Below are 24832 nucleotides of genomic sequence, written 5' to 3'. Positions count from 1 at the left end.
TTTTAAGTATAAGTGCACCTTTTCCTCCAATCCTATATAATAAAACGGTAATATGCAAATTGACCCTAACAGCGGAATGACCAGAAATGACCGGTTGCTATGACGCGCACTGACCACCAGGGGGCAGACGCTCAACACAGGAGCTGCCCCCTGGTGGTCAGTGCGCTTCCACAGGGGGAGCGAAACTCAGCCAGAAGCCAGCTCATGGCTGTCCAGCGCAGTGGTGGTGGCGGGAGCCTCTCCCGCCTCCATGGCAGTGCTAAGGATGTCCCACTAATGGCTTAGACCCACTCCCCGTGGGAAGCAGGCCTATGCCATTAGTTGGATATCCCCTGAGGGCTCCTGGGCTGCCAGAGGGATGTCTGACTGCCAGCTTAGGCCCAGTCCCCAAGGGAGTGGGCCTAAGCCGGCAGGTGGACATCCCCCAAGGGGTCCTGGACTGCAAAAGGGTGCAGGCCAGGCTGAGGGACTCCCCCCGCCACCAGTGCACAAATTTTCGTGCACCAGGCCTCTAGTATATAGTATAAACAAAAGAAATAGAATTTAGGAAGTATTAACTACAATCTTAGGCAAACAACTTTATGTGGCTACAGTATTGTGCCAAATACTATTTGTATTCTGGAACCATGTCCAGTTTATAAGTTAATGCATAAAACTAAGCATAAGATCCACCGCCAATGACTACTAAAGTGAAGCTAATAATTGCAGATACTTCCATTTATTCTACTATTAATAGAGAAACAAAACGAAAGCTTTTACTGTTCTGATAATACGATACCTCTTGTTTGAGCTGAAGAAGCCTTTTCTGAGCAGATGCCGCCGTTTGGGCACAGGAACAGGGGCTCCCTCCAGGACCATGACAAAGGCAGGCTCCAAGGACCGCAAGCTTTAAATCCAAAAGCATTACCCTCTTACTAAGTGTCACACTGCTTAGCTGGACAAAAATGCAGGGGCACACCCACACACACCCATGCACATTTCTAGTCAAGCATCTTATTCAAAGAAACTGGAAAGGAAAACAAAAATAGAAGAAAACTGAGACCAGCAGTCTAGGACTCAAGAGAAGGTTCATTACATGCAAATGAGGAAAGAATGTTGTTACTTGGAACAAAAACATAATGGAATTCTACCTTCCTTCTTTTCTTTTTTTTTTTTTTTAATATATTTTATTGATTTTTTACAGAGAGGAAGAGAGGAAGGGAGAGGGATAGAGAGTTAGAAACATCGATCAGCTGCCTCTTGCACGCCCCCTACTGGGGATGTGCCCGCAACCAAGGTACATGCCCTTGACCGGAATCGAACCTGGGACCCTTGAGTCTGCAGGCCGATGCTCTATCCACTGAGCCAAACCGGTTTTGGCTACCTTCCTTCTTTTCACTTTCCACCTTCACCTTTAACCTGGCACCAGTTTCCTCTAATTCTGAATCCTTGGCAGGAACTTGACCTAGTGAAGTCAATATTAACATCCATAATGTGGACTTCCTGTGACTGGACTTGGCCCTGCTGCCCAGCATTCATTACTGCCGGCTCCTGTCAGGGAGAGTTGCATGCTCAGAAATGAATGAATTTTAATGTCAATGAGAAAAGCAATCATCTGTCCACTCCTAAAAAAAAACAATCTATGATTATGTACCGTGAAACCCTCCTAACATAGCTTCTGCTAAAACTGTAAAACTAAGGAATAAAAGGAAGGAAATGGCTAACATATCCCTTAATCTCCAAGAATGACATGCATGAAGGGTGTGGTACTAGCAAGACAAGAGCTGAACTAGACAAACCCATGGGCCGCTCAGTCTCAAATTGTAAGTATGATGCTGTAACAGGGAAATGTGTAACAGATGGTGACGGTGGGAAGTAGAAAATTTCCATCCTTCTAAGCTTTCATACCTGCTTACCTACCTCAAGGCCCGAAACCTCTGTGAAGTCACTTTTAGTGTTGCACATGTTTTCCTGAGCCGTCTTCTGCTGTTTGATTTCAAGCATCGCAAGGGCTTCCAAATACTGTTGGTTCAAGCCTAGGAAGGGCCATACAAGAAAGTGTTAGTTATGAGGGCTAACTCTGGTCTCACGTAATCTTGTTACATCAACATCTATACTCATTCCTTATAAGCAATGCATATACAACAGGCATTGCCCACATAATTTGGCCCCATCCAGAAAATCTGCTAGAATAGTGGGAATGGATGGAGTGAGAGAATACATGTGTAACACTAGATAAAATGTTATTACTTCTAATGTAGAAGTATCTTAACTTTGCAACCTAAGTCTGGTCTTCATTTACTCGGAAAATTTGTAGCATTTTCAAAGAGAAAATATACAAAGGCAAATTATTCAGAGACTTTGTAGATAGTGAGATAACCAGATGATGGAATCACATATTTGTTTTTTGTCAAACGTACCAGCAATCCACCCTAGCTGATTTGACTCAGTGAATAGAGCATCGGCCTGCAGACTGAAGGGTCCAGGGTTCAATTCTGGTCAAGAGCACATGCCCAGGTTGTGGGCTCTATCCCCAGGAGGGGGTGGGCAGGAGGCAACCAATCAATGATTCTCTCTCATCATTGATGTTTCTCTCTCTCTCTCCCTCTCTCTTCCTCTCTGAAATCAATTAAAAAATATATATATATATATATATATATATATATATATATATATATATATATTTTAAAAAGTAACAGTGATCCAAACTCTATCAGATTTTTTTATTAAGAATTTTCACAAGCGGATCTCAAGCCATTTAGAACATTTCTGCTATTTACTGGAGAGCAGAAAACTAACTTCTCCCCTCTTGTTGCAGGGTGGAGTGGGAGGGAGGATGGGGACGGGTTGTCATGAGCAGCTTCTGTCTGGAGCACTAACCTAACACAGGAGAAATCTCCATCTGCTCAAATCACTGGTACAGAGAAGCACCGTGTGTGTGTGCAGTTCTCACCCAGGGGCCTCGCCACAACTCACTCAACTACACTAGGTAAAGTGCCTCTCTCAGGCCATGACCCGACTCAGAACTTAGTTTTGTCCCCTTCAAGCTACCACTTTAAAACAGTTTCTGTTCAGAAGGGAGGATCAATATCTTCTCTTAGAATTTTATAAAAAGTTGGTACCACCTTAATATTCTTAAAACACTTTAATATTCTTTCATTAATTTTTGTCATAAGGTAGCTCATTATATAAGGGATATGTGGGGGAGGGGGCAGGTGCACAGATATACACCTGACACTTGAACAACACGGGTTTGAACTGCGTGGGTCCACTTATACACCAATTTTTTTCAGTAAATATACAGTTGACCCTCCTTTTCCCTGGATTTGCATCTGCTGATTTAACCAACCTCAGATGGAAATACTGTTTTCAATCCATGGTTGGGAATCCATTGATATGGCGGGCTGATTGTATGCATTGTTCCACACCATTTTATATGGGGGATTTGAGCAACCAAATATTTGGTCTCCCTTATAGTGGGTTCTGGAACCAATCCCCCACAGATATGGATGGATGACTTAGTTTTCAGGGAGTCAAAAGTTATATGTGAATTTTTTACTGCACGGGGGTTGATGCCCCAACCTCCCCCTGTGTTGTTTATTTTTAAGATTTTTTAAAAATACATTTTTTTATTGATTTCAGAGAGGAAGGGAGAAGGAGAGAGAGATAGAAACATCAATGACGAGAGAAAATCATTGATTGGCTGCCTCCTGCACACCCCCACCTGAGGATCGAGCCCACAACCCAGGCATGTGCCCTTGACCAGAATCGAACCCGGGACCCTTCAGTCCACAGGCCAATGCTCTATCCACTGAGCCAAACTGGCTAGGGCAACCCCTCTGTGTTGTTAAGGGTCAACTGCAAATGTAAAAAATGTCTAATTCTTAATGAGTCAAATAATATCTTGAAAAATTAAGGATAATTGTATTAGTGATAAAGTCACAGGAAAGAAACTAATGTTAAATAACTATATAATTATAAACTTTCTCTACTAGTGTCCCAAGAGAACCTATACCTACTCAGGTTCCTCAAACATCAGGTGCTCTACCATTTATTTTACAGAGTATAAAAGCTAAATGATAAAGGAGAAATAGGGAGAAATTGTTTAATAGGTTTGAGGTTTTATTTTAGAGTGATGAAAATGTTATGGAACTAGATGGTTCCACTTTTTAAAACTATTTATTATTAAGTATTGGTTTCGGGTGTATGCTTAGTGGTTAGACAATCATATACTTTACAGAGTGTTCCCCTGATAATTCTAGTACCCCAACTGGCACCATACATAGTTATCACAATATTACTGTTTCCTATGACTTACTTACCTGTGAGTATTTTGTAACTGAACTGTTCACTTTTATTTTTTTTTCTATCACCATTTATCCCCCATACACCCTCTCCCACCTCCACCCATTCCCTCCCCCTGAGAATTGTTCACCTTTTTTTTTTTTTGGTAATGTATTTTTATTGATTTCAGTGAAGAAGGGAGAGGGAGAGAGAGATAGAAACATCAATGATGAGAGGGGATCACTGACTGGCTGCCTCCTACACACCTCCTATAGGGGATCAAACTCACAACCCAGGCATGTGCCCTTGGCCACAATCAAACCCGGGACCCTTCAGTCCACGGGCCGACGCTCTATTCACTGAGCCAAACCGGCTAGGGTGAGAATTGTTCACTTTTAAATGGTAATTTTGTTACATGAATTTTACCTACAACATTTTTAAAATTAAAAACACCTAAACGATGCATTTCTTCTATTATTCTTAAAATATATTACTTCTAAATATTAACACTTCATCTCTATTGATATGTATGTTATTAACATAGGACACTATATAAAATGAATCTTTTAACATAATATTTTTAAAGAATCATCAAAATACCACTCTTACTTGCATTTTCAGACTTCAGCATTTTAATTTCTTCTGTTTTTAGTTTCAAAGTTTCTTTGAGGACTGCATTTTCACAGTTTAGCCTGGGAAAAAAGTACCCACCAAATAACTAAAACATTAGTGCTTTGTACTTATATCAGAATGTTTTCACCCCACAGAGCACAAAAAATAAATATAATTTTTCCTACTTCAAAAGTCTAGAATTTAGATGTTACAAAATAGACAGTTTAAAGGAGTGTGGAAAGGTTTTGAACATACTCTAAACCAGCCGTGGGCAAACTACAGCCCGCGGGCCGGATCCGGCCTGTTCGGCTGTTCTATCCGGCCCGCGGAGCCGAAAGAGCGGAAGGTTCTCTTGCTCTCCCCTCCGCTCCTTCACCAGCAGCAGTGTTAACATGGCAACGTCGGGAAACACGGCCGCAGCTCCTTCTTCTGAGTGGGCGGACTTATATCCGCCCATTCAGTAGAAGGAACAACCTCTCAATCTTCCAGAGGCTCCTTGTAATGCCCACAGACGCGTCCCCCGACATCACCCTGGGAATGCGTAGACTCGTTATCGTGGCGATGTAGGGAGACACGCCCCTGGAGAGCACAGTATCAGAGCATTAGCTAAAAAGGAGACCAACAACACTGTTCCCACTGAAGTTGATGTTTTAAAGACCAAAAACCTTTCAACCCAGTCTACATTGCCATCTACATCTACGTCCCGGGCATAATTTGCAAGTTGCACTAAAAAAAATGTTTAATTTACTGTTTACACATTTTGTTTTTTTCTATTTGTTTTAGTTTTAAATTATTTTATTATATTTAAGTTTAATTTGAAAGGCTTTTGTACCTTTCTTTTGTTAGGCAATTTTATTTTGCCTTTGCCACCTTCAATATAAGGTATGTTATTGTGCTGATTCCTCCATTTTTTGAAGTTTCAAATTATAATAATTAGTGTTTACATTCTTCTTGTTAAAATGTTTGAAATGAATAAAACTATTGAAATAAAAAAAAAAAAGACCGTACCCTTTTATGTAATGATGTTTACTTTGAATTTATATTAGTTCACACAAACACTCCATCCATGCTTTTGTTCCGGCCCTCCGGTCCAGTTTAAGAACCCATTGTGGCCCTCGAGTCAAAAAGTTTGCCCACCCCTGCTCTAAACCCTTAAGTATAGCTCAGAAAAAATCAGAACCAGAAATAGCTCTAAGGCATCCATTTTGAATATTCATTCTCTTTACTGAAGTTTTAATTCAGCTTAATAAACATATCCTTGGGTGAGGATTGAAAAATTAAAGTTAAATTCACACTAATGAAAGAATTGATCAAAAGATTTTGTTTGAAAAAATAGTGTTAATGCTAAAATAACTTGGGAAACAATGACTCTTACATTGTTTTTAAAAATACAGTTTAGCCTTAGCTAGTTTGGCTCAGTGGATAGAGCGTTGGCCTGTGGACCAAAGGGTCCTGGGTTCGATTCTGGTCAAGGGCACGTACCTAACTTGCAGGCTCCTCCCCAGCCTGGGCCCTGGTCAGGGCTCGTGCAGGAGACAACCAATCGATGTGTTTCTCTCACATCGATATTTCTTGATATTTCTCTGTCTTCCCTCTCTCTCTCACTTTCCCTAAAAATGAATGGGAAAACATCTTCGGGTGAGGAATAACAAAAAAAAGTAAAAAAATAAAAATACAGTTTAGCCCGGCCAGTATGGTGCAGTGCATTGAGATTCGTCCCATGTACCAAGAGGTCATGGTCCAATTCCCAGTCAGAGCACACGCCCGAGTTTCAGGCTGGATCCCCAGAAGGGGGTGTGCAGAAGGCAGCCAATTGAAGTTTCTTCCTCTCTCTCTAAAATCAATAAAAACATAACAAATAATAAAAATATATTTTATACTATTTTTTAAACAAGAAAATTAAAACTAACAGAAAGACATGGAGCTAGTAAGTGGACAAGCAATAAGAATTTTATAATACAGTTAGCTCAAGGAAAAAGGCCTAAGCTACATTTGAATTACAAACATTTTAAAGATTCACAAAGAAAAACTATAGAATAATAATATGCAAACCTGTCATATTTTTGGGTCCAAGTTTCCTCTATATTTTTAGTTCTATTCTGATCAAATTCTATTTTCCACTGCAAGGCATTTATTTCCTATAGAAAGAAAGTAGCACTTCAGGACATTGTGACTAGCTGAAATAAATAATATAATCACTTCACAGAAATAGGTTCAAGAGGAAAAAAACTAAGTATTGCTCAAAAAGAGTCTGACATTTGTAAACCCACGTAACATACCACTTTAGCACTCAAAAGAGCTTTGCTTACTATAGGAGAAATTTAAAATTGTCTAGCTTAACAATTTGCTGCTCCAAACCTGGATTTCTCATCATTCCCCCCGAATCCCCTAACCCAGTGGTCGGCAAGCTCATTAGTCAACAGAGCCACATATCAACAGTACAATGATTGAAATTTCTTTTGAGAGCCAAATTTTTTAAACTTAAACTTCTCCTAACGCCACTTCTTCAAAATAGACTCGCCCAGGCCGTGGTATTTTGTGGAAGAGCCACACTCAAGGGGCCAAAGAGCCGCATGTGGCTCGCGAGCCGCAGTTTGCCGACCACTGCCTTAACCCATGCAGACTCCACAAGCAAAATACACTCCTGGAAGCCTGAACCCAGGGCCGTTTCATCAAGGGAGAGAACTACCGGCACAGGAACAGGACCTTCGAGGGTGACTCCTAACTACTGTCTTAGTGAAGATGAGGTGGCCAGACAAAGGCAGGCTCTGGAAGCAGAGAAAGAAAAGAAGAAAAGTAGGAAGTATCAACTTGGCAGGCCTCCTACTCTCTTAAAATGAGGAAGTAAAAGAAACCTAATTCTTTGCCCATTTCACAATCTGGATTATAAGCTCCAAAAGGGAAGGAACCATATGAAGTGAAGCACACCTAGCAGAGGGTGTGCACCAACAACATACCCATTACCCAGGGGACCTTTAAGAAAACTCTGTTTGAGAGCTTGGTGGATTAACTACATCTATGCTAAAAATGCAAATACCTTCTCCAAGGATCTCTTTTCGTCCACAGTTTTTTGAAATATTGCCTGGGTATGACTTGTGGCTTTGCCAAATATTGCCTAAGAAAAATAAAAATCATATCAGTACAAATTAAATTTCTAATCACTCCTATATGCATGATGAAGTTAACATCTTTATTTTTAGACAACAGAAAAGTAATCTGAGATGAGAATTTCCACAGAGACCGCCTTTTGTGGAGTGTTTGATAGTTCAAAAGTCAGAAGATCTTGGTTTGGGTCTTTCCCAATGAATATGAGCATGCACGAAAGGATTTCCACACAAAGACTTATACACAAACATTTAAAATGTCCAAAAATGCCCATCAACTGGTGAATGGATAAAAAAAAAAAAAAGTGCTATGCCTGTATAATGGAATATTATTTGGCAATAAAAAGAAAGAAAGTGCTGACACAGGCTACAGGATGCTTGAACTTCGAAAACATGCTACGTAAAAGAATCAGGTGCAAAAGAATCCAGACACATATTGTATGATTCTATTGATATGAAACAGAAAAGACAAATCTATAAGACAGAAGGTAAATTATGGATGGGAATGGGAAGTGACTGCTAATGTGTACGTAGTTCCTTTTTGGGGTGCTGAAAATGTTCTAAAATTAGATTATGGTGATGGTTGCACAACTTCAGTTTAGTAAAAATTAATTGTATGCTTAAAACGAGTGAATTTTATAGCATGTAAATTATACCTCAATGAAACTGTTAAAAAAATCTAAACCTCAAAAAATAAACTCAATTTTAGGCTGGCTTGTTAAACACGGGTCTAAGCCTAATATATAAATAAAGCAAATACTTAATTGTTTCTAAAAAAAATAAAAAATAAAAAATAAATAAACTCAATTATATTAAGCACTGCTACTTTTGTTTTAAAAGCTAAAACTATACCACTTAGTACTGAAATGTGAAAGTGATGGAAGTTTAAAAAAAAGTCCTTACCATGCTTTGAAGAATTTTCAGTGCTGCCTCTTTACCTTCAAGTTGTCTTTGAGATGCCTCCAGTTCAGTTTTTAAATTTTCTACCTCCTGAGGAGAGAAATAAAATGAGTCTTCTTATCGGCAATCCCAAATGATCAATTTGATAGTCTACATTTAAGCTCCACATCCAGTTTGACTGAATGCACTCTGACCTTATAAATGAGGTTGGAAATTACTACGGGCTCTGTGAGTGGACCAGACAGACCAAAATTGAGAGCCTCACTATCAGGTGCCATTTGTAACTCAAAGCCCAAATCTTTTGCTTTTACCCATCTAGGCCACACAGCTAAGAATTTGAAAAAAAAAAAATTTCTTAGGCCACATAAAAGAAACACGAGTATTCACACAGCTACAGTAGTTATTATTATAGGTTGAATTGTGTCCCCCCAAAAGAAATGTTCAAGTTCTAACTCCTGATACTGTGACTGTGACCTTATTTGGAAATAGTCTTTGCAGATGTAATCAAGTTAGAATGAGGTCAGATTGGATTAGGGTAAACCCCAATGACTGGTGTCCTTATAAAATGAGAAAAATCTGGACACGGACACACAGGGGACAAGACCAAATGATGACAGAGGCGGAAACTAGAGGGATGCCGCTGCGAGCCAAGGAATGCCAGGAGCAAACAAGCATTGTCGGGAAGCTAGAAAGAGGTACAGGGTTCCCCTCCAGACCTCTCAGAGGGAATATGCACCCCCACAGTCCCCCCCACACACTTGATTTTGGATTTCTGGCCTTCGGAGCTGAAAATAAATCTCTGTTGTTTTAAGCCCAGAGTGTGTGGCACATTGTTTCAGCAGCCGCAGGAGACAGTACAGCAGCTTCCACGGGAGTCACAACCATACCCCAAGACGGGCTTCCTGCTTCCCGCAGGAAAGGCACCCTACCCCCCAGAAACTCCTACTCCCAGCAGGCGGAGCCACCTCCTGGGGCCACCTGGCAAACTTTCTGGTCTTTTGACTTCAAAGAGGTTAAAGTAAGTCAGGTTATTTCAAGCCATATATATAGGAAAGACAGATGGAAAGAAGTGGTAACTATTTTCTCCAGGAGAAGATTCGAGAAGTAGTAGGTGGGGAGGGGGGGCCTGGAGGGCATAGTTACATAAAGAGCCTTTTTGAGAGACGAGGAGGATAAGAAACTGAGGAGGCCAGCTCATAGTTTTACCCCATGGCTCCTTCACAATATCTGGAAAGCCAACATTTGCCTTCCACACAATTTTAGGCTTCCTTAAACAAAATATCTACCAGTGGACCTTTATCCCCATGAGAATTTTTATATTCACCAGAGTACCTACCTCTAATGTTTCATCAAGACGTTGCTTTAACTCTACATTTGACAATTCCAAATTAGAATCTATTAGAAAAAAAAAACAACACATTTTCTTTAACTAGTAATATAAGGACATTTGTTTACAAATTATCAAATATAGATTTTCCCTAAATTGCAAAGAGAAATGAATTGTAATAAACCAAAAAATGATAAAAATAGGTAGCTTAAAATATTTCACAAATGAAGAGACACATACTTTGAATAAAAAGACTTTAAAAAAAGGACTCTAAAATAAAATTGTTGTTGCCCTAGCTGGTTTGGCTCAGTGGATAGAGTGTCGGCCTACACACTGAAGGGTCCTGGGTTCGATTCCAGTCAAGGGAACATGCCTGGGTTGCAGGCCCAATTCCCAGTAGGGGGTGTGCAGGAGGCAGCCAATCAATGATTCTCTCTCATCGTTGATGTTTTTCTCTCTCTCTCCCTCTCCCTTCCTCTCTGAAATCGATAAAAAAATATTTTTAAAAAACTGTTGTTAATCATTTGGTCAGTTACTACATATTACTACTATACAAACACAATACAAAAACACATAAATGTTGGTGAGTGAACTAAATAAGTTTTGGTGTTGGCTTAAATTTGATCTATGTAGTGATATGAATAGCTAAGAAATAACCTGAATTTAATTTATTTCCAACGAGAGTGACTAACAGTCTCCTGTGACTTCAATTATTCTCTCCTTATGTGATCAACTGAGACATTACACTGAGCTTTCCAGGAGCTTCATTTTCATTGAGGTCACACTGGCAACAGGAAAAGGTTAAAGTGGCAAGTTACAAGCAGGAGGAAAAGAAGAAAAAAATCAGAAAGAATATTTTGAGGAAGATTAAAATTTTCTCAAAACAATTTTTTCCTTTGCTATTCTGAATTTTCATCAACAGGACAGTATCCAAGGTAAAACCTATTTCATGTTTTTACTCTGATAATACAACGTTTCAAAGGAGGGACAAAAGTGACATTGGATTGACAATGACAAGTTCTGTTTTATTAATACTTGTGGTAGGCAGAACAATGGCCCCCAACAATGCCCACATTTTAATCCCCATAACCTGTGAATACATAGCAAAAAGGACTTTGCAGATGATATGTACTTGGAGATGGGAGAGTACCCTGGGACACCCAGGTGGGTCCAATGTACTCACAGGGTCCTTACCAATGAAAGAGGAAGGCAGGAGAGTCAGTGTCAGAGTGATGCAGCATGAGAAAGACCCCACCAGCCACTGCTGGCTTTGAAGATGGAGCAAGGGGACCATGGCCAGGAAATGCAGGCGGCCCTAGAAGCTGGGAAAGGCCAGGGAACGGATTCTCTCCTAGAGCTTCCAGAAGGAAGGCAGCCCTGCTGATGGCTTGATTTTAGCCCAGTGAGACCTGTTTTGGACGTCTGACCTACAGAACTGTAAGATAATAAATGTGTTTTGTTTTAAACCATTAAATTTCTGGTAATTTGGAAATAACCTATTAGGAAACTCATACAACATTCTCACCTAGGATCAGGTCAACTTTGATAAAAGATAAAAGACCACAATCCAACAAAACAAGAGCTCATGCTATTACTATTGCATCTTGTTTCTATCCCAGTGGTTTCCCCATGTCTTTACAAAGCATCATATTCCGTTTTCAACATCTAGCTTGCAAAACAGTATGCACTCCTATGCATAAGAAATTGGAAGATAAATAATCCCATCCTAATTTCAAGAAGGATTTTGAGGGATAGGGATAGATCCCCAGCTACATCATGTTGTTTGTAAATCTAAAATCATGTTTCTTATATTACTTTTGTGTTGTTCTAATGTGTGCTGGCTCCACTTTGGTGGGGAAATTTTACAATGTGGATTACAAAAGATACAGTCACAAAAGCTGTGCCACGGCGTAGGCATGGCCTCATCCTTGGGTTCCCAAACGCTGTGGAGTTGTATCATTCTATCACAGTATGATCTGCATTTTATTCTTTCCTTAATGTACAGCATCATTTATTTTTAGTTATACTAAGTGAAGATTAGTTTTTTTGTGTTTTAAAAATATGTTTTTATTTATTTCAGGGAGAGGGAGAGAGAGAGAGAAACATCAATGATAAGAGAGGATCACTGATCAGCTGCCTCCTGCACACCCCCTACTGGGGATCGGGCCCACAACCCACACATGTGCCCTGACTGGGAATGGAACTGTGACCTCCTGGTCCATGAGTCAACAATGCTCAACCACTGAGCCACACCGACTGGGCAAGAATACTTTTGTTTTGCTAATTTTTGAGAATTTCGTGACATCCCTAAAATAACCAGAAACTTGTGTGTTCTGCTGGTAACACTCCTTCCCCAGATAAGCACTGGGCTTGCCTGCTCAATGTCACCTCCTTAGCAGGCCTCCCCTGAGCCTTGCCTAAAACAGCCCCTCCGATCACTCACTGTCCCTTCACTTGCCACTGCCTGATGTTATACAGCTGCTGATTTGTAGGTTTATCCTGTCTCCTAGACTACAATTAGGGCCTTGGACAATTTTGTTCAATGATGTTATTCCCAGAGCTTAGAACTGTCCCAGGCACCTAACAGGTACCCAGTAAATATATTTTGAATAAGAAAAAAATAAAAGGGAATACATGAAGTATACCACTATATCACACACACACAAAAGCAAGGTAGGTAATTATTCACTGATATAACTAACATATGTGTATTAATGCAGAATAGCTAGCATACTTCACAATTTGAACAATTCTTGGAAACAGAAATATCAATTACTTTTGAACCATCACCAATCTCAAGAGGTGAATAAAGAAACATTTCTAAAATGCACTCTGGTGACCACTGTCCTGAGTGGGGAGGCGGAAGCACTGACCGAACTCACAGGGGAGGGAGGCGGGGACACGGCATTCTTACCAGTGCTACTGTGTCGCCTGTGATGGGGGGTCCTGGACCCTTCACGGTATGTGTCCTGAGGCCTGGAATGCTGAAAAATAGCACCACTTCTTCCTTCCCCCTTTCTGGGAAATGGGGGAGGGCTAAAGGTCGTCTCATCTGATCTTCTTCTAGATGTGAATAAATGTGAAACTTGCACTTCATAAATACCGCCGGGCCTTCTCCCCAGGCCATACCCTAAATCGCCTTCTGCCATGTCATCGTCCTCTGCTTCCCAGGTCTGCGCCCCGGCCTCACTCGGTGGCCTCAACACCCTGCTCATCAGCCAGGTGCCGCGGTTACCATAAGGAAAAACAGGTTATCTGCAGGTAAGAAACACAGTAGTGAACACACCGTCAGTAGAAGAAAGGTGGGTTTTCCAGGGCAGAAAAGTTCCTTTTTGTGTGAGCACCAGCACACAAACGCAATCCAATTCAACATTTCAGGACTTACTGGTGAGAAAAATTCCCACTTCTTATTTCCAGCAAGCAGCAAATGGTAAGGAAGCAGGAAAGGCAGTTACTGAATAACCTACTGATCAGGATAAAGCAGATGGGCCTTTGCCAAGCTTGTAAAGGAAAAGGTTCTGTTCTCACAAGCCTAAGAGCTACATAAAATTCAGACAAGTCTCTGAAAAGAAACGACCCTGGCAATGAAAGACTAAGATGGTCCTGCCTGTCCCCGCACAGCCCTTTATTCAATTCAGGTGCCAGGGCTCTGCCGGTTCCTCCTACAGCCCCACTCGGCTCCTTCGCTATTTCTGTGCAGACACTATTAGCAAAGGTTTTGTATGTGGGACAGTGATAGGTGGGAGGGGGGAAGGTGCCCCACCTCCCTCTCAAATCAGATTGCCTCCGTTCCAAACCTGTTTCGCAATGCAACCAGCGCAAACCGCAAAGCCTTTCCAGTGGCTAAGGGCCTGATGCCCATCTCTGCCCCGCCCTCAGCCTAGGGGCTGACGGCCCTGGCCTCCGGAGCTGTTGACCATGCATGCCATGTACTCCTGCCCCAGAGCTTTGCGTTCACCCTGCCCAGGGGAATGAATGCTCTTCCCCCAGAGAGTTGACAGCTGATTCCTCACCTCCTGTGGGTCCTTCCTTCAGTCTTACCTTCTCAGTGGGGCCTTTCCTGGCACCCCATCTAAAATTGCAAACTTCTCCCTGCCCCACTTATCTGCTTTATCTTTCTCCTTGGCACTTATGACCTTCTAACATACCATAGTTTACCCATTTTCAAATCACGCCTCTAAAAGGGGAAGGTAGTACAAAAGAGGGATCCCAGTGAAGCTGAGGGTGGCTCCAGCCTACCTAGGATGCCTCTCAAGAACTAGGGCACCCTGAAGATTTCCCTCACCAGAGCCCAGACCTGCTGTGGATGGCCCTAAGAGAAATGTGAGTTCCACAGGGGCAAAAGTTTTCTTTTGTTTGGATCACCACTCATTCCCAGTGCCTAAAACTGAGACATAATTGGTGCTCAAGAAATCCTGTGTAATAAAAGAATAGCCCAGCTGGAGTGGCTCAGTTGGTTGAGCATTGACCTGTGCACTGAAAGGCTGCCAGTTCGATTCCCAGTCAGGCCACATACCTGGGTTGTAGGTCCGATCACTGGTTAGGGCACATACAGAAGGCAACCGATCAATGTTTCTCTCACATCAATGTTTCTCTCTCTCATCAATGTTTCCCTCTCTCTCTCTCTCTCTCTCTCTCTCTCTCTCTCTCTCTCTCTCTCTCTCTCTTCCTCCTCTTCCCCTCTTTAAGCATGTCCTTAGGTGAGGATTAACACACACACAAACAAAAAACCCAACGACAGAAAAAAGAATAAAGCAAAGAAAGACTATGCAAACTGAAATCAACTTGCCTCTAGGGCAGAAAAACAAAACCATCACCTCAGCAAGGCTGCACACTGGATACCATGGGGCTAACTGCATGCCCTTCTTCCTAGAAGAAAACATCTCCAGGTAAAAATGCCCTACAGGGAAATCATCCCTGAGCCTTCCCGGCCTGAAGACCATCGTAGGCACCTACCTGGTGACAGTGGCCTACCTGGTGGCTGGAGAGCACCTGAAATGCTCAGCCCAGTACAGAATACAGTTAAGAGGGGCTTTCACCACCAGATGTTACAAAACAGCTGCTTTGCTGTAGTTATTTAGAAATATTTCATCCTTTTCACAAGACTCATAAAATAACAATCACCCACATCTGACATATTTTTCTAAATATCCTGCCGTTTAAGTAGTTGCTTACCAGGACTTTCAAAAATAAATCTCATATATACAGTCTTTCAAAAATAGTTACATCTCATTTTTACTGATATCTCTCTCTTATTCTTCCACTATTAAAACCATACATAGATGCCAAACAGATCTGATCACGTATGAAGGGTTTTCTGTTGTTTTTAGGGTCAAAGTACCATATATTTTCAATGTGTAAAAGCAAAGGTCCTTAAACCCTAGCCAGTGTGGCTCAGTTGGTTGGAGCATCATCCCCTACACCAAAAGGTGGTGGGTTTGATTCCCAGTCAGGGCACCTACCCAGGTTGTGGGCTCGATCCCTGGTCAGAGTGCATATAGGAGGCAACTGATCAATGTTTCTCTCTCTCTCTCTAAGAAAAAAAAAGGTCCTTAGAAGATTTGAGGTAATACATCATAAAAGAAGATACAAAGATGGAAAGACACTCAACATCATTAGTCATCAGGGAATTGTCGAATTAGACTACAATGAGATTCAATCACCTATTACTGCCAATTGCAAGTGTTGCCAAGATGTGGACATCCACATACATACACTATTGGTGGGAGTATAAAATGGTACAGAACCTGTGAAAAGTTTGACAGTTTCTTTTCAACAGTGACCCAGCAATTGCATTCTTGTTATTTATCCAAGAGAAACAAAAACATATGTTCAGACAGAGATGTGTGCAAGAATGTTCATAGCATTATTCAAATTAGTCCCAACCTGGAAACAACCCATATGTCCATCAACAGAAAAACAGACAAGTTACAGTACATCCATACAGTACAATACAATACAATATATTCAGCAATAAATAATGAATTTCTGATATATGCAACAACATGGGTGAATGTTACAGACATTTATACCAACCGAAGAACCACATACAGTATGAAATCCTAGCAAAACTAACGTTCATAATAGACCATAGATCAACAGTTGCCTGGGATGGCAAGGTGAACTTCAAAGGGCATGAGAGAACTTTTTTGGATGATGGAAAAGTCTTGACTAGAATGATGGTTGTCAAAATGAATCCAACTGTATACTTAACAATGGTGCATTTTAACATATGTAAATTTTACCTCAATAATATGATATTCCCAGAAAAAAATAAGGGAATTTTAACTGGATTAGGGGACAAGATGAGAAGTGTGTTAATCAGTTGTGCCCTCCTATATAAGAAAATAATTAAAATGGGTTCCTTAAAATCAGCAACAATTTTTAATAACATAATAATAGCAAGCTAGTACGTATTGCTTTCTTTCTGTGTTCTAGACACTATTTTAAGTGCTTTACTTAGATTATTCTATTTATTCTTTACACTCTGTAAGACAACACTGTTATTGTTAAGTACAGTTAAATTGAAGCGCACACAGGTTAAGTAACACAGCTAACAAGAGCCAGAGCCAGAGCCAGATTCTGAATCCAGATCCCTGATGTCAGAGACTGCTTTGTATCATTTGGAGAATTTCAATGAGATTAACATCAGAGTTAATCAAGTTTCTATTACTACATCTAACAGAACTGAAAGTAAAAGCTTAAAATAGCTAGCTTTAGCAACACTCAACAGTCTATTGGGCCCATTTTTATTTATTTTTATTTTTTAAAATATATTTTTATTGATTTCAGAGAGGAAAGGAGAGGGAGAGAGAGATAGAAACATCAATGATTGGAAAGAATCATTTATTGGCTGCCTCCTGCACGCTCCCTACCTGGAATCAAGCCCAAAACCCTGGGCTTGTTCCTGACCGGGAATCAGACCGTGACCTCTTGGTTCATAGGTCGATGCTCAACTGGTAAGCCACACCAGCCAGGCAGACCCATTTTTTCCCCAAAATAAAATAAAATCATCTTGGTTCCTTTACAAGTTTACTTCCTAAATAAGTAAGTTCTGTTTTTATTTGTCAGGGTAGATAGGAAGCTATTTGTTACCTCAGAGGCTGTGTGTCACCTCTAGTGCAGCAGATTCCTGTTTACAACCTCCTATCTCTGTTAAGGAAGGTGTGGTCAGGGTTAGGCAGCCAGCAGTGAAGAAAATGGAACCGGTCAACACAAAGGAAAAATGCAGTAAGAGGAAAGAATATGCAACCACGGGATTAGCTAAGAACATTTTTTAATGCACCCCATATATTCAGGCATCATGAGAACATCTTCCTGCTATTAGGAGTTTAACATAATAGTAAGCTTTCACATGGTCCAATGCCCTACTGTTTTTTAAAATGTAATTCAGGCCCTAGCCGGTTTGGCTCGGTGGATAGAGCGTCGGCCTGCAGACTGAAGGGTCCCAGGTTCGATTCCGGTCAAGGGCATGTACCTTGGTTGCGGGCACATCCCCAGTAGGGGGCATGCAGGAGGCAGCTGATCGATGTTTCTCTCTCATCGATGTTTCTAACTCTCTATCCCTCTCCCTTCCTCTCTGTAAAAAAATCAATAAAATATATTTAAAAAAAAATGTAATTCAGGAACTGTTGGCTGTGGACCCTCCCACTTTTTATATACTAATAGTAATATTAACGTGGAATGCAATCAAATTAAACTTGACTTTTGGAACATATTACTAACATTCCATATGATTAGTTTTAAATGCATTCAATGTTGACAACCAGGGAGGCAGTAGATGTGCAACAGAGAAGGCCTGGCCTCAGGAGTTCTGGGTTCAAATGTCACTCCACTACTGCTATTCTGGGATCCTGGGCAAGTCATTTAACTTCTTAGAGCCTGCCTTCAGATCTCCAAAATGGGTTTAAGCATAACTACTTTAGAGAGTTATGCTTAGCTCTATAAACCCTATATTTGGGCACCACTAATATATTTGAAATCAATGTTTAATGAATTAGAATTCGAGTATTAGTTTTTTCATTTGTCAAATGAAAGAATTGGACAAGATTTTTTTGTTCTTTAAAGCCCTAAAATCCTAGTTGTGTATCAGCATTTTCCAAAGTGCCCCATGGAACCCTAGTTCTATGAACTGTGAGGTGTTGCTAAGAATGAAAGAGCCCTTCTGGTTTTATTTTTTATTTTTTTTATTAAATATATTTCTTTATTGATTTCAGAGAGGAAGGGAGAAGGAGAGAGAGATAGAAACATCAATGATGAGAGAGAATCATTGATTAGTTGCCTCCTGCACGCCCCCTATTGGGGATCGAGCCTGCAACCCAGGCATGTGCCCTTGGCCGGAATCAACCTGGGACCCTTCAGTCCGCAGGCCGATGCTCTATCCACTGAGCCAAGCCGGCTAGGGCCCTTCTGGTTTTATTATGCCAGTATATTTATTAGCTGTATTTTACTATGCCAATCTAGGCATAGATGCCTTGCCTCAAACTATACAGGTAGTGGCAGAGCCAGAACTTAGGAACCATCTCTCTGGCTCCTTGTTCTGTGGTCTGGTCACTTGGGAAAGGCCATAGAATGAACAGATTGCAGACTGAGAAATCATCCTACTTCTGCACTAAAACAACTCTCTGAAAAGAGACCAGTGACGCCCTAGTCACTAAATCTAAGACCTAGTCTCGTTCCTCAGCCACCTCCACTTCTGCAGAAGCTGTGCCTACTGACTCACCGCCCAGGCCCCTGGTCCCACAGGAATCCCCAGGGCGGCGGGGGTTGAGGAGCCAAAAAACCTCCCCCGCCCGCCTTTCTCTTATCTGGCTCCTTTCCTCTTCCTCTCCCTTCTGTACACGTCTGGCTTCCATTCTTAAAGACACATCTCCAGCAGAATATCCTGGCAGCAATTCAAACACAGCTTGTTTAAAAACAAATTCATTCCCCTCCCCAGTTCCAGCCGTGTCTCCTCCTGCGTCCTCTATTTCTGCAAACACGGCAATCACGCTCTAAAACACCCAGGCCCAAAACTTTGGATTTTCTTCTTCTTCTCTTTGGTACCTTCAGTTGTCAAGTCCTCTAGATCCACAATCTCCCAATGCCTTGTCCTTCTTTGTGCCTGAACTTCACAGGCCTGGCTGAATTTCTTACGACTTCTCCTGGACTAAACCAGTAATTCCCTAACTGATCTACTCCAAGCTATCCTACACACTGTTGCCAAGCACAGATCCAGTGATGCCTGTCCATTCAGCTCCCATGGCCTATATTATAAAAATGTCTGTTGCCCAGACAGTGTGGCTCAGTGGTTGAGTGTCACGGTTCGATTCCCTGTCAGGGCATATGCCTGGGTTGCGGGCTCGATCCCTAATGTAGAACGTGCAGGAGGCAGCTGATCAATGATTCTCTCTCGCCATTGATGTTTCTATCTCCTTCTCCCTTCTTCTCTGAAATCAATAAAAATATATATATTTTAAAAAGTATTGCCCTGTTTGCTACAAGAATCCTGTTTTCACTTCCTGTTTCAACTGTGAGTGCTCCCTGGGCATGCTCTGTGCTTCCAGGTGAGAGGACCTATATCTGCCCCCAGGTAGCCGCAGCCGGGTCACCTTCAATTCTCTGCTGGGGCCAGTTCCCACCCCAGGGATGCTGTCTCCCCCTCAGTTCAGCCCGGCCCTCCAGACTACCCTGGCCACATGTGACTTCTCCTACCTCAGCCCTTCTAGCTCTGCACTAAACCTTTTACTAGTCCTTACTACTTCTTCTTCTTCTTTTTTTTTTAACAGTCCTTACTTCTTACCTAATGTTTTTACTGAACACACCCTTAGTGCAGGGAGTATTTGTGTCTCATTTGCTTGTGCATAACAAGTGTTCCAAAGATATCTGACAGACAGATTTAAAACAGAAAACAGATTCCTGCCTGGAAAACTGGACTAGGAGCATCCACACCCAGTAGCCTCACAACTCTGGCCTTAGCAAACAAATTGGTCAAACAAACAATTCCTGTCAGGCCTGGCAGAGAGCAATGAACTGGTTTCCTGCCTGAACAATGGCCTGTCGCACAGCACCGGAGGATTTTGCTCTGTAACTTTTCCTGTTAAAACAATTTTAGATTTACAGTAACTTGCAAATATAATACAGAGAACTCCTGTATATCCTTTGCCCAGATTCATCTAATGTTAATATTAGGGTACATTTATCAAAATTAAGAAGTTAACATGAACTAAACCACAGACTTTATTAGAATCTCCCCAGTTTTTCTTCTGATGTCCTTTTTCTGTTCCAGGAAGCGATCCAGGATACTACATTGCATTTAGTGCGCCGTCATTGTTAAGGCTCAAAATTAATAGAAAAAAATAAAGAAATAAGGGAGAGAGGCAGAAACAGTCTTTCAAACCTATTCCTTATATTTTCAGTGTCGGACAGGCCATGAAGCCAGCATTAGCGGGAAAGGAGCCGACTAGCCAGCTCGTCCACAGACCGCCGACTTTCCACGGATGTGCGCCGCCCCGGTCCTCCCCACGCGCGGTTCCCACCTGCGGCTCTGCCCCGCCCCGGGCCCCACCTTCCGCGAGGGAGGGTTTGGGACCCCGGACCCGGCCAGGCGATTGGGACCCCGCCATCCCCGCGCCCCGCGCTCACCCGGAGCTGAGCCTCCACGTCGCGCGCCGCCCCTCCGGCCACGTGACCGCGGCACTGCCCGAGCGGGAGGCGCCGCCTGGGTATCACCTGCGGGGCTCCGAGAGCGCGCGGCGGTCAGCTTGTTCTAACTGCAAAGCCCGCACTTCCCGGCTTCGGCAACCGAGGTCTAAATAATAGCCCGGGACTTGGAAAAACAGGACAAGGCCAAGTGTGTGCGTCAATGAAGGTAACGTTAGACTATTCCAAACCTTGTGTCTGGGAGTCCCCTAATGGAAGGACGGAGCTGAGCTGAGCTGAGCTGAGCTGAACGTCAGCGCTGGAGACGGACCTTGAAATGCAAGCTTTCCATACTGGGAAACGGTGAGGGCATTGCAGGGCCAAGGCCGGCAGAGGGAAGGAGCTGGAGGGAGTGGCCTTGAGGGTCCGGAAATCGGCTACTCTGGACGACCTGTTCCTGTGGGTTTCCTGAAATGGACCTTGCCTCCACCTAATCTCACCAAAACGTGTTGGGTCATTACCTTGGTGAAATTATTTTGGTATTATTTCCTAATACCCAATGTTGATGTAAAATATGTCCAAACCTATAAAGAATTTTTATGAGTTTATTTGAGCCAAAATGACAAATGTCCGGAAGCAAAATCTCAACTGGATTGAGAAAATGCTCCGGAGAATGGGAAGTTTTGCAGCTTAGTTTAGACGTTAGAATACAAGGAGGACACCTGAGGAGGGTTACATGAAATCCATTGGTGATAGATGAAGGGGGCAGGAGAAAGCAAATCGGAGAAATCTCTGGGATTGGATAAAAAGGCAAAACAGAGAAACATACGGTTCTTTTACATTGGTGGGTACAGGAGAGTTAGTAGTTAACATTTACAGCACATACAGATGGTATGTGGGAGAAAAGGTAGCAGTGAGGGGTTCTGTGGTCTCTCCTCTGGTGCAGCTGTTGTGCCCTGAGGGGGCTGGAGAAAGAGATTAGGTTGACCTCCCAAAGACATGTTTTCTTAGATGCAAAAAGATTATACTCAGACTCACCCAGGTAAAGACTAACCTTTGTCAAAGAAGCTACAGACCTAGGACGTGACTATCCCCCATGACTCGCTTTTAGTTAGGAATTTTTGTGTTCAGAACATCCTATGTGGTTACTTTCAGTCTCCGAGTTTTTAAGGCCCACCATGCAAACTTCCCTTGAGATTGTCAGGTTTAGTAGGTAGCCCCTTTTTGTCCACACCAACATCCATGAAATACCTGAAGGGACTCCGTAGTGGTGAAAAAACTTGGCTGGATTTAAAGATTACTTTGGTTTGGAAATAAACTAATAAACCCTTTCCTCTCAGTAGCCAACTTCTTTTTAGTGTTTCTCCAGATCCAGTCCACATTTTCCTTAACCAGCTGCTTTTCAAAAGCAAACATACCTAGATATATGGAAAAGTAGATAGAACCGAGACTCTAAAATTTCTCCTGATAATAGGACAAGATCAATGCTATGTGCTTATTAGATGCTTAGGGACTTACAATTATCATAGAAGAGTAGTCTATATATGTAAAAGCCTAAGTGACCAAATGACTGAATGACCAGTCAGCCAGTTGCTATGACGCGCACTAACCACCAGGGGGCAGACATTCAATGCAGGAGCTGCCCCCTGGTGGTCAGTGCGCTCCCACAGACAACCTCCCGTGATCCCTCCCCCTGGCTGGCTGCGCGCCCCTCCATGGGCCCCGATCGCCAGCCAGACCAAGGGACCCCCACCCATGCACAAATTCGTGCACCAGGACTCTAGTATATTTATAACTGTAAAGTCAGTTGTGTACTATGTCATTTAGGATGATAAACATATTCAATAGCTTTGCAAACCAAACATAATTTTTCTTCAATTAAAACTTTTTTAAAAACACATTTTGAAATTTCAACCTGACTATTTTATTGATTTTTATTTTTTAGAGCATAAGGAAAGGAGAGGGAGAGAGAAACATCAATGTGAGAGAGAAACATTGATTGGTTGCCTCCTGCAGGCACCCCCACTGGGGATCGAACCCAAAACCTGGGCATGTGCTTTGACAAAGAATCAAATCAGCAACCTTTTGATGCATGGGATGAAACTAAACCAACTGAGTCACACTGGTCAGGGCTCGATTAATACTTTTTATAGCAAATCTTGAAATGAGGTACTATAAAACTTTTAACTTTTTTAATATTTCTTCTTTTTCAGCATTGTTTATCTAATCTTGTCCCTTTAGGGTTCCATATAAATTTTTGAATCAGCTTATCAACTTTTATTTTATGCTGGGATTTTTATTGGGATTGAATTTATAGAACAATTTGGGGAAAACTGACACGTTAATATTGAGTCTTGTAATTCATGAATCTGGTATATCCATCTAATTGAATCTTTCATTTGAATTTTCAGCATGCATATATTGCACATATTTTATTAGACATATACCTCAGTACATCATGGTTTTTGGTACTATAGTTTTAATTTTAATTTCCAATCGTTTCACTACTATATGGAAATGCAGTTGACTTTTGTGTATTGCTCTGATATTCTGTGACCTTGCCAACAGTCAATTATTAGTTCAAGTAGCTTTTGTGTGGATTCTTTTTTTAAAAAAAATAAATCTTTATTGTTCAGATTATTACAGTTGTTCCTCTTTTTCCCCCCATAGCTCCCCTCCACCCGGTTCCCACCCCACCCTCTGCCCTTTCGCCCCCCCCCACTGTCCTCATCCATAGGTGTACGATTTTTGTCCAGTCTCTTCCCGCACCCTCCACACCCTTTTCCCCCCGAGAATTGTCAGTCCACTCCCTTTCTATGTCCCTGACTCAATTATATTCACCAGTTTATTCTGTTCATCAGATTTTTTTATTCACTTGATTTTTAGATTCACTTGTTGATAGATATGTATTTGTTGTTCATAATTTTTATCTTTACCTTTTTCTTCTTCTTCCTCTTCTTAAAGAATACCTTTCATCATATAATACTGGTTTGGTGGTGATGAACTCCTTTAGCTTTTTCTTATCTGTGAAGCTCTTTATCTGACCTTCAATTCTGAATGCTAGCTTTGCTGGGTAGAGTAATCTTGGTTGTAGGTTCTTGCTATTCATCACTTTGAATATTTCTTGCCACTCCCGTCTGGCCTGCATAGTTTCTATTGAGAAATCAGCTGACAATCGTATGGGTGCTCCCTTGTAGGTAACTAACCGTTTTTCTCTTGCTGCTTTTAATATTCTCTCTTTGTCTTTTGCTCTTGGCATTTTAATTATGATGTGTCTTGGTGTGGTCCTCTTTGGATTCCTTTTGTTTGGGGTTCTGTGCGCTTCCTGGACTTGTAAGTCTATTTCTTTCACCAGGTGGGGGAAGTTTTCGGTCATTATTTCTTCAAATCGGTTTTCAGTATTTTGCTCTCTCTCTTCTGGCACCCCCTTAATTCGGATGTTGGTATGCTTGAAGTTGTCCCAGAGGCTCCTTACACTATCTTCATATTTTTGGATTCTTTTTTCTTTTTGCTTTTCCGGTTGGGTGTTTTTTGCTTCTTTGTATTTCAAATCTTAGACTTGATTCTTGTGATCCTCTAGTCTGCTGTTAGATCTCTGTGTAATATTTTTTATTTCAGTCAGTGTATGCTTAATTTCTAGTTGGTCCTTTTTCATATCCTCGAGGGTCTCGCTAAATTTATCGGCCTTTTCTAGAAAATTCTTGAAAAACTTTATAACCGTGGTTTTGAACACTATATCCAGTCGTTTGCTTTCCTCCATTTCTTTCATTTGTGATCTGTTTCTTTGTCTCCACATTTTGGCTGCTTCCCTGAGTTGATAGAGAGGCTTTGTGTGCTAGGTGTCCTATAGGGCCCAGTGGCTCAGCCTCCCCAGTTACCTGAGGTGGACACTCTTGGTGCACCCCTTTGTGGGCTGTGTGCACAGTCTTGTTGTAGTTAAGCCTTGACTGTTGTTGGTATCACTGGGAGGAATTGACCTCCAGGCCAAGTGGCTATGAGGATCAGC

The 24832-nt window shown here is 41.8% G+C and overlaps 1 protein-coding gene across 2 annotated transcripts in view; it reads right to left on the bottom strand.

The window, feature by feature from the left end:
* Positions 1–21240, bottom strand: part of CCDC125 (coiled-coil domain containing 125) — a 28504-nt gene extending 7264 nt beyond the window's left edge. The window contains exons 1-9 of one of the 2 annotated variants that reach the window (XM_080682005.1): positions 21078–21240; positions 13121–13461; positions 10216–10274; positions 8883–8969; positions 7913–7990; positions 6928–7013; positions 4873–4955; positions 1900–2015; positions 779–886 (exon numbers count right to left, since the gene is read on the bottom strand). In XM_080682005.1, the coding sequence (XP_080538131.1) occupies positions 779–886; positions 1900–2015; positions 4873–4955; positions 6928–7013; positions 7913–7990; positions 8883–8969; positions 10216–10274; positions 13121–13421 (918 nt within the window). In that variant the 5' untranslated portion in view covers positions 13422–13461; positions 21078–21240. Of the gene's footprint in view, positions 1–778; positions 887–1899; positions 2016–4872; positions 4956–6927; positions 7014–7912; positions 7991–8882; positions 8970–10215; positions 10275–13120; positions 13462–20829; positions 20976–21077 lie in introns of those variants that run through there. The other variant, XM_080682006.1, reaches the window with a different exon arrangement.
* Between the last annotated feature and the right edge of the window lie 3592 nt (positions 21241–24832).

This window comes from Plecotus auritus (assembly GCF_963455305.1).
Source record: "Plecotus auritus genome assembly, chromosome: 7".
In the NCBI taxonomy this organism is placed as follows: domain Eukaryota; kingdom Metazoa; phylum Chordata; class Mammalia; order Chiroptera; family Vespertilionidae; genus Plecotus; species Plecotus auritus.
This window is presented reverse-complemented; position numbering and strand designations above follow the sequence as displayed.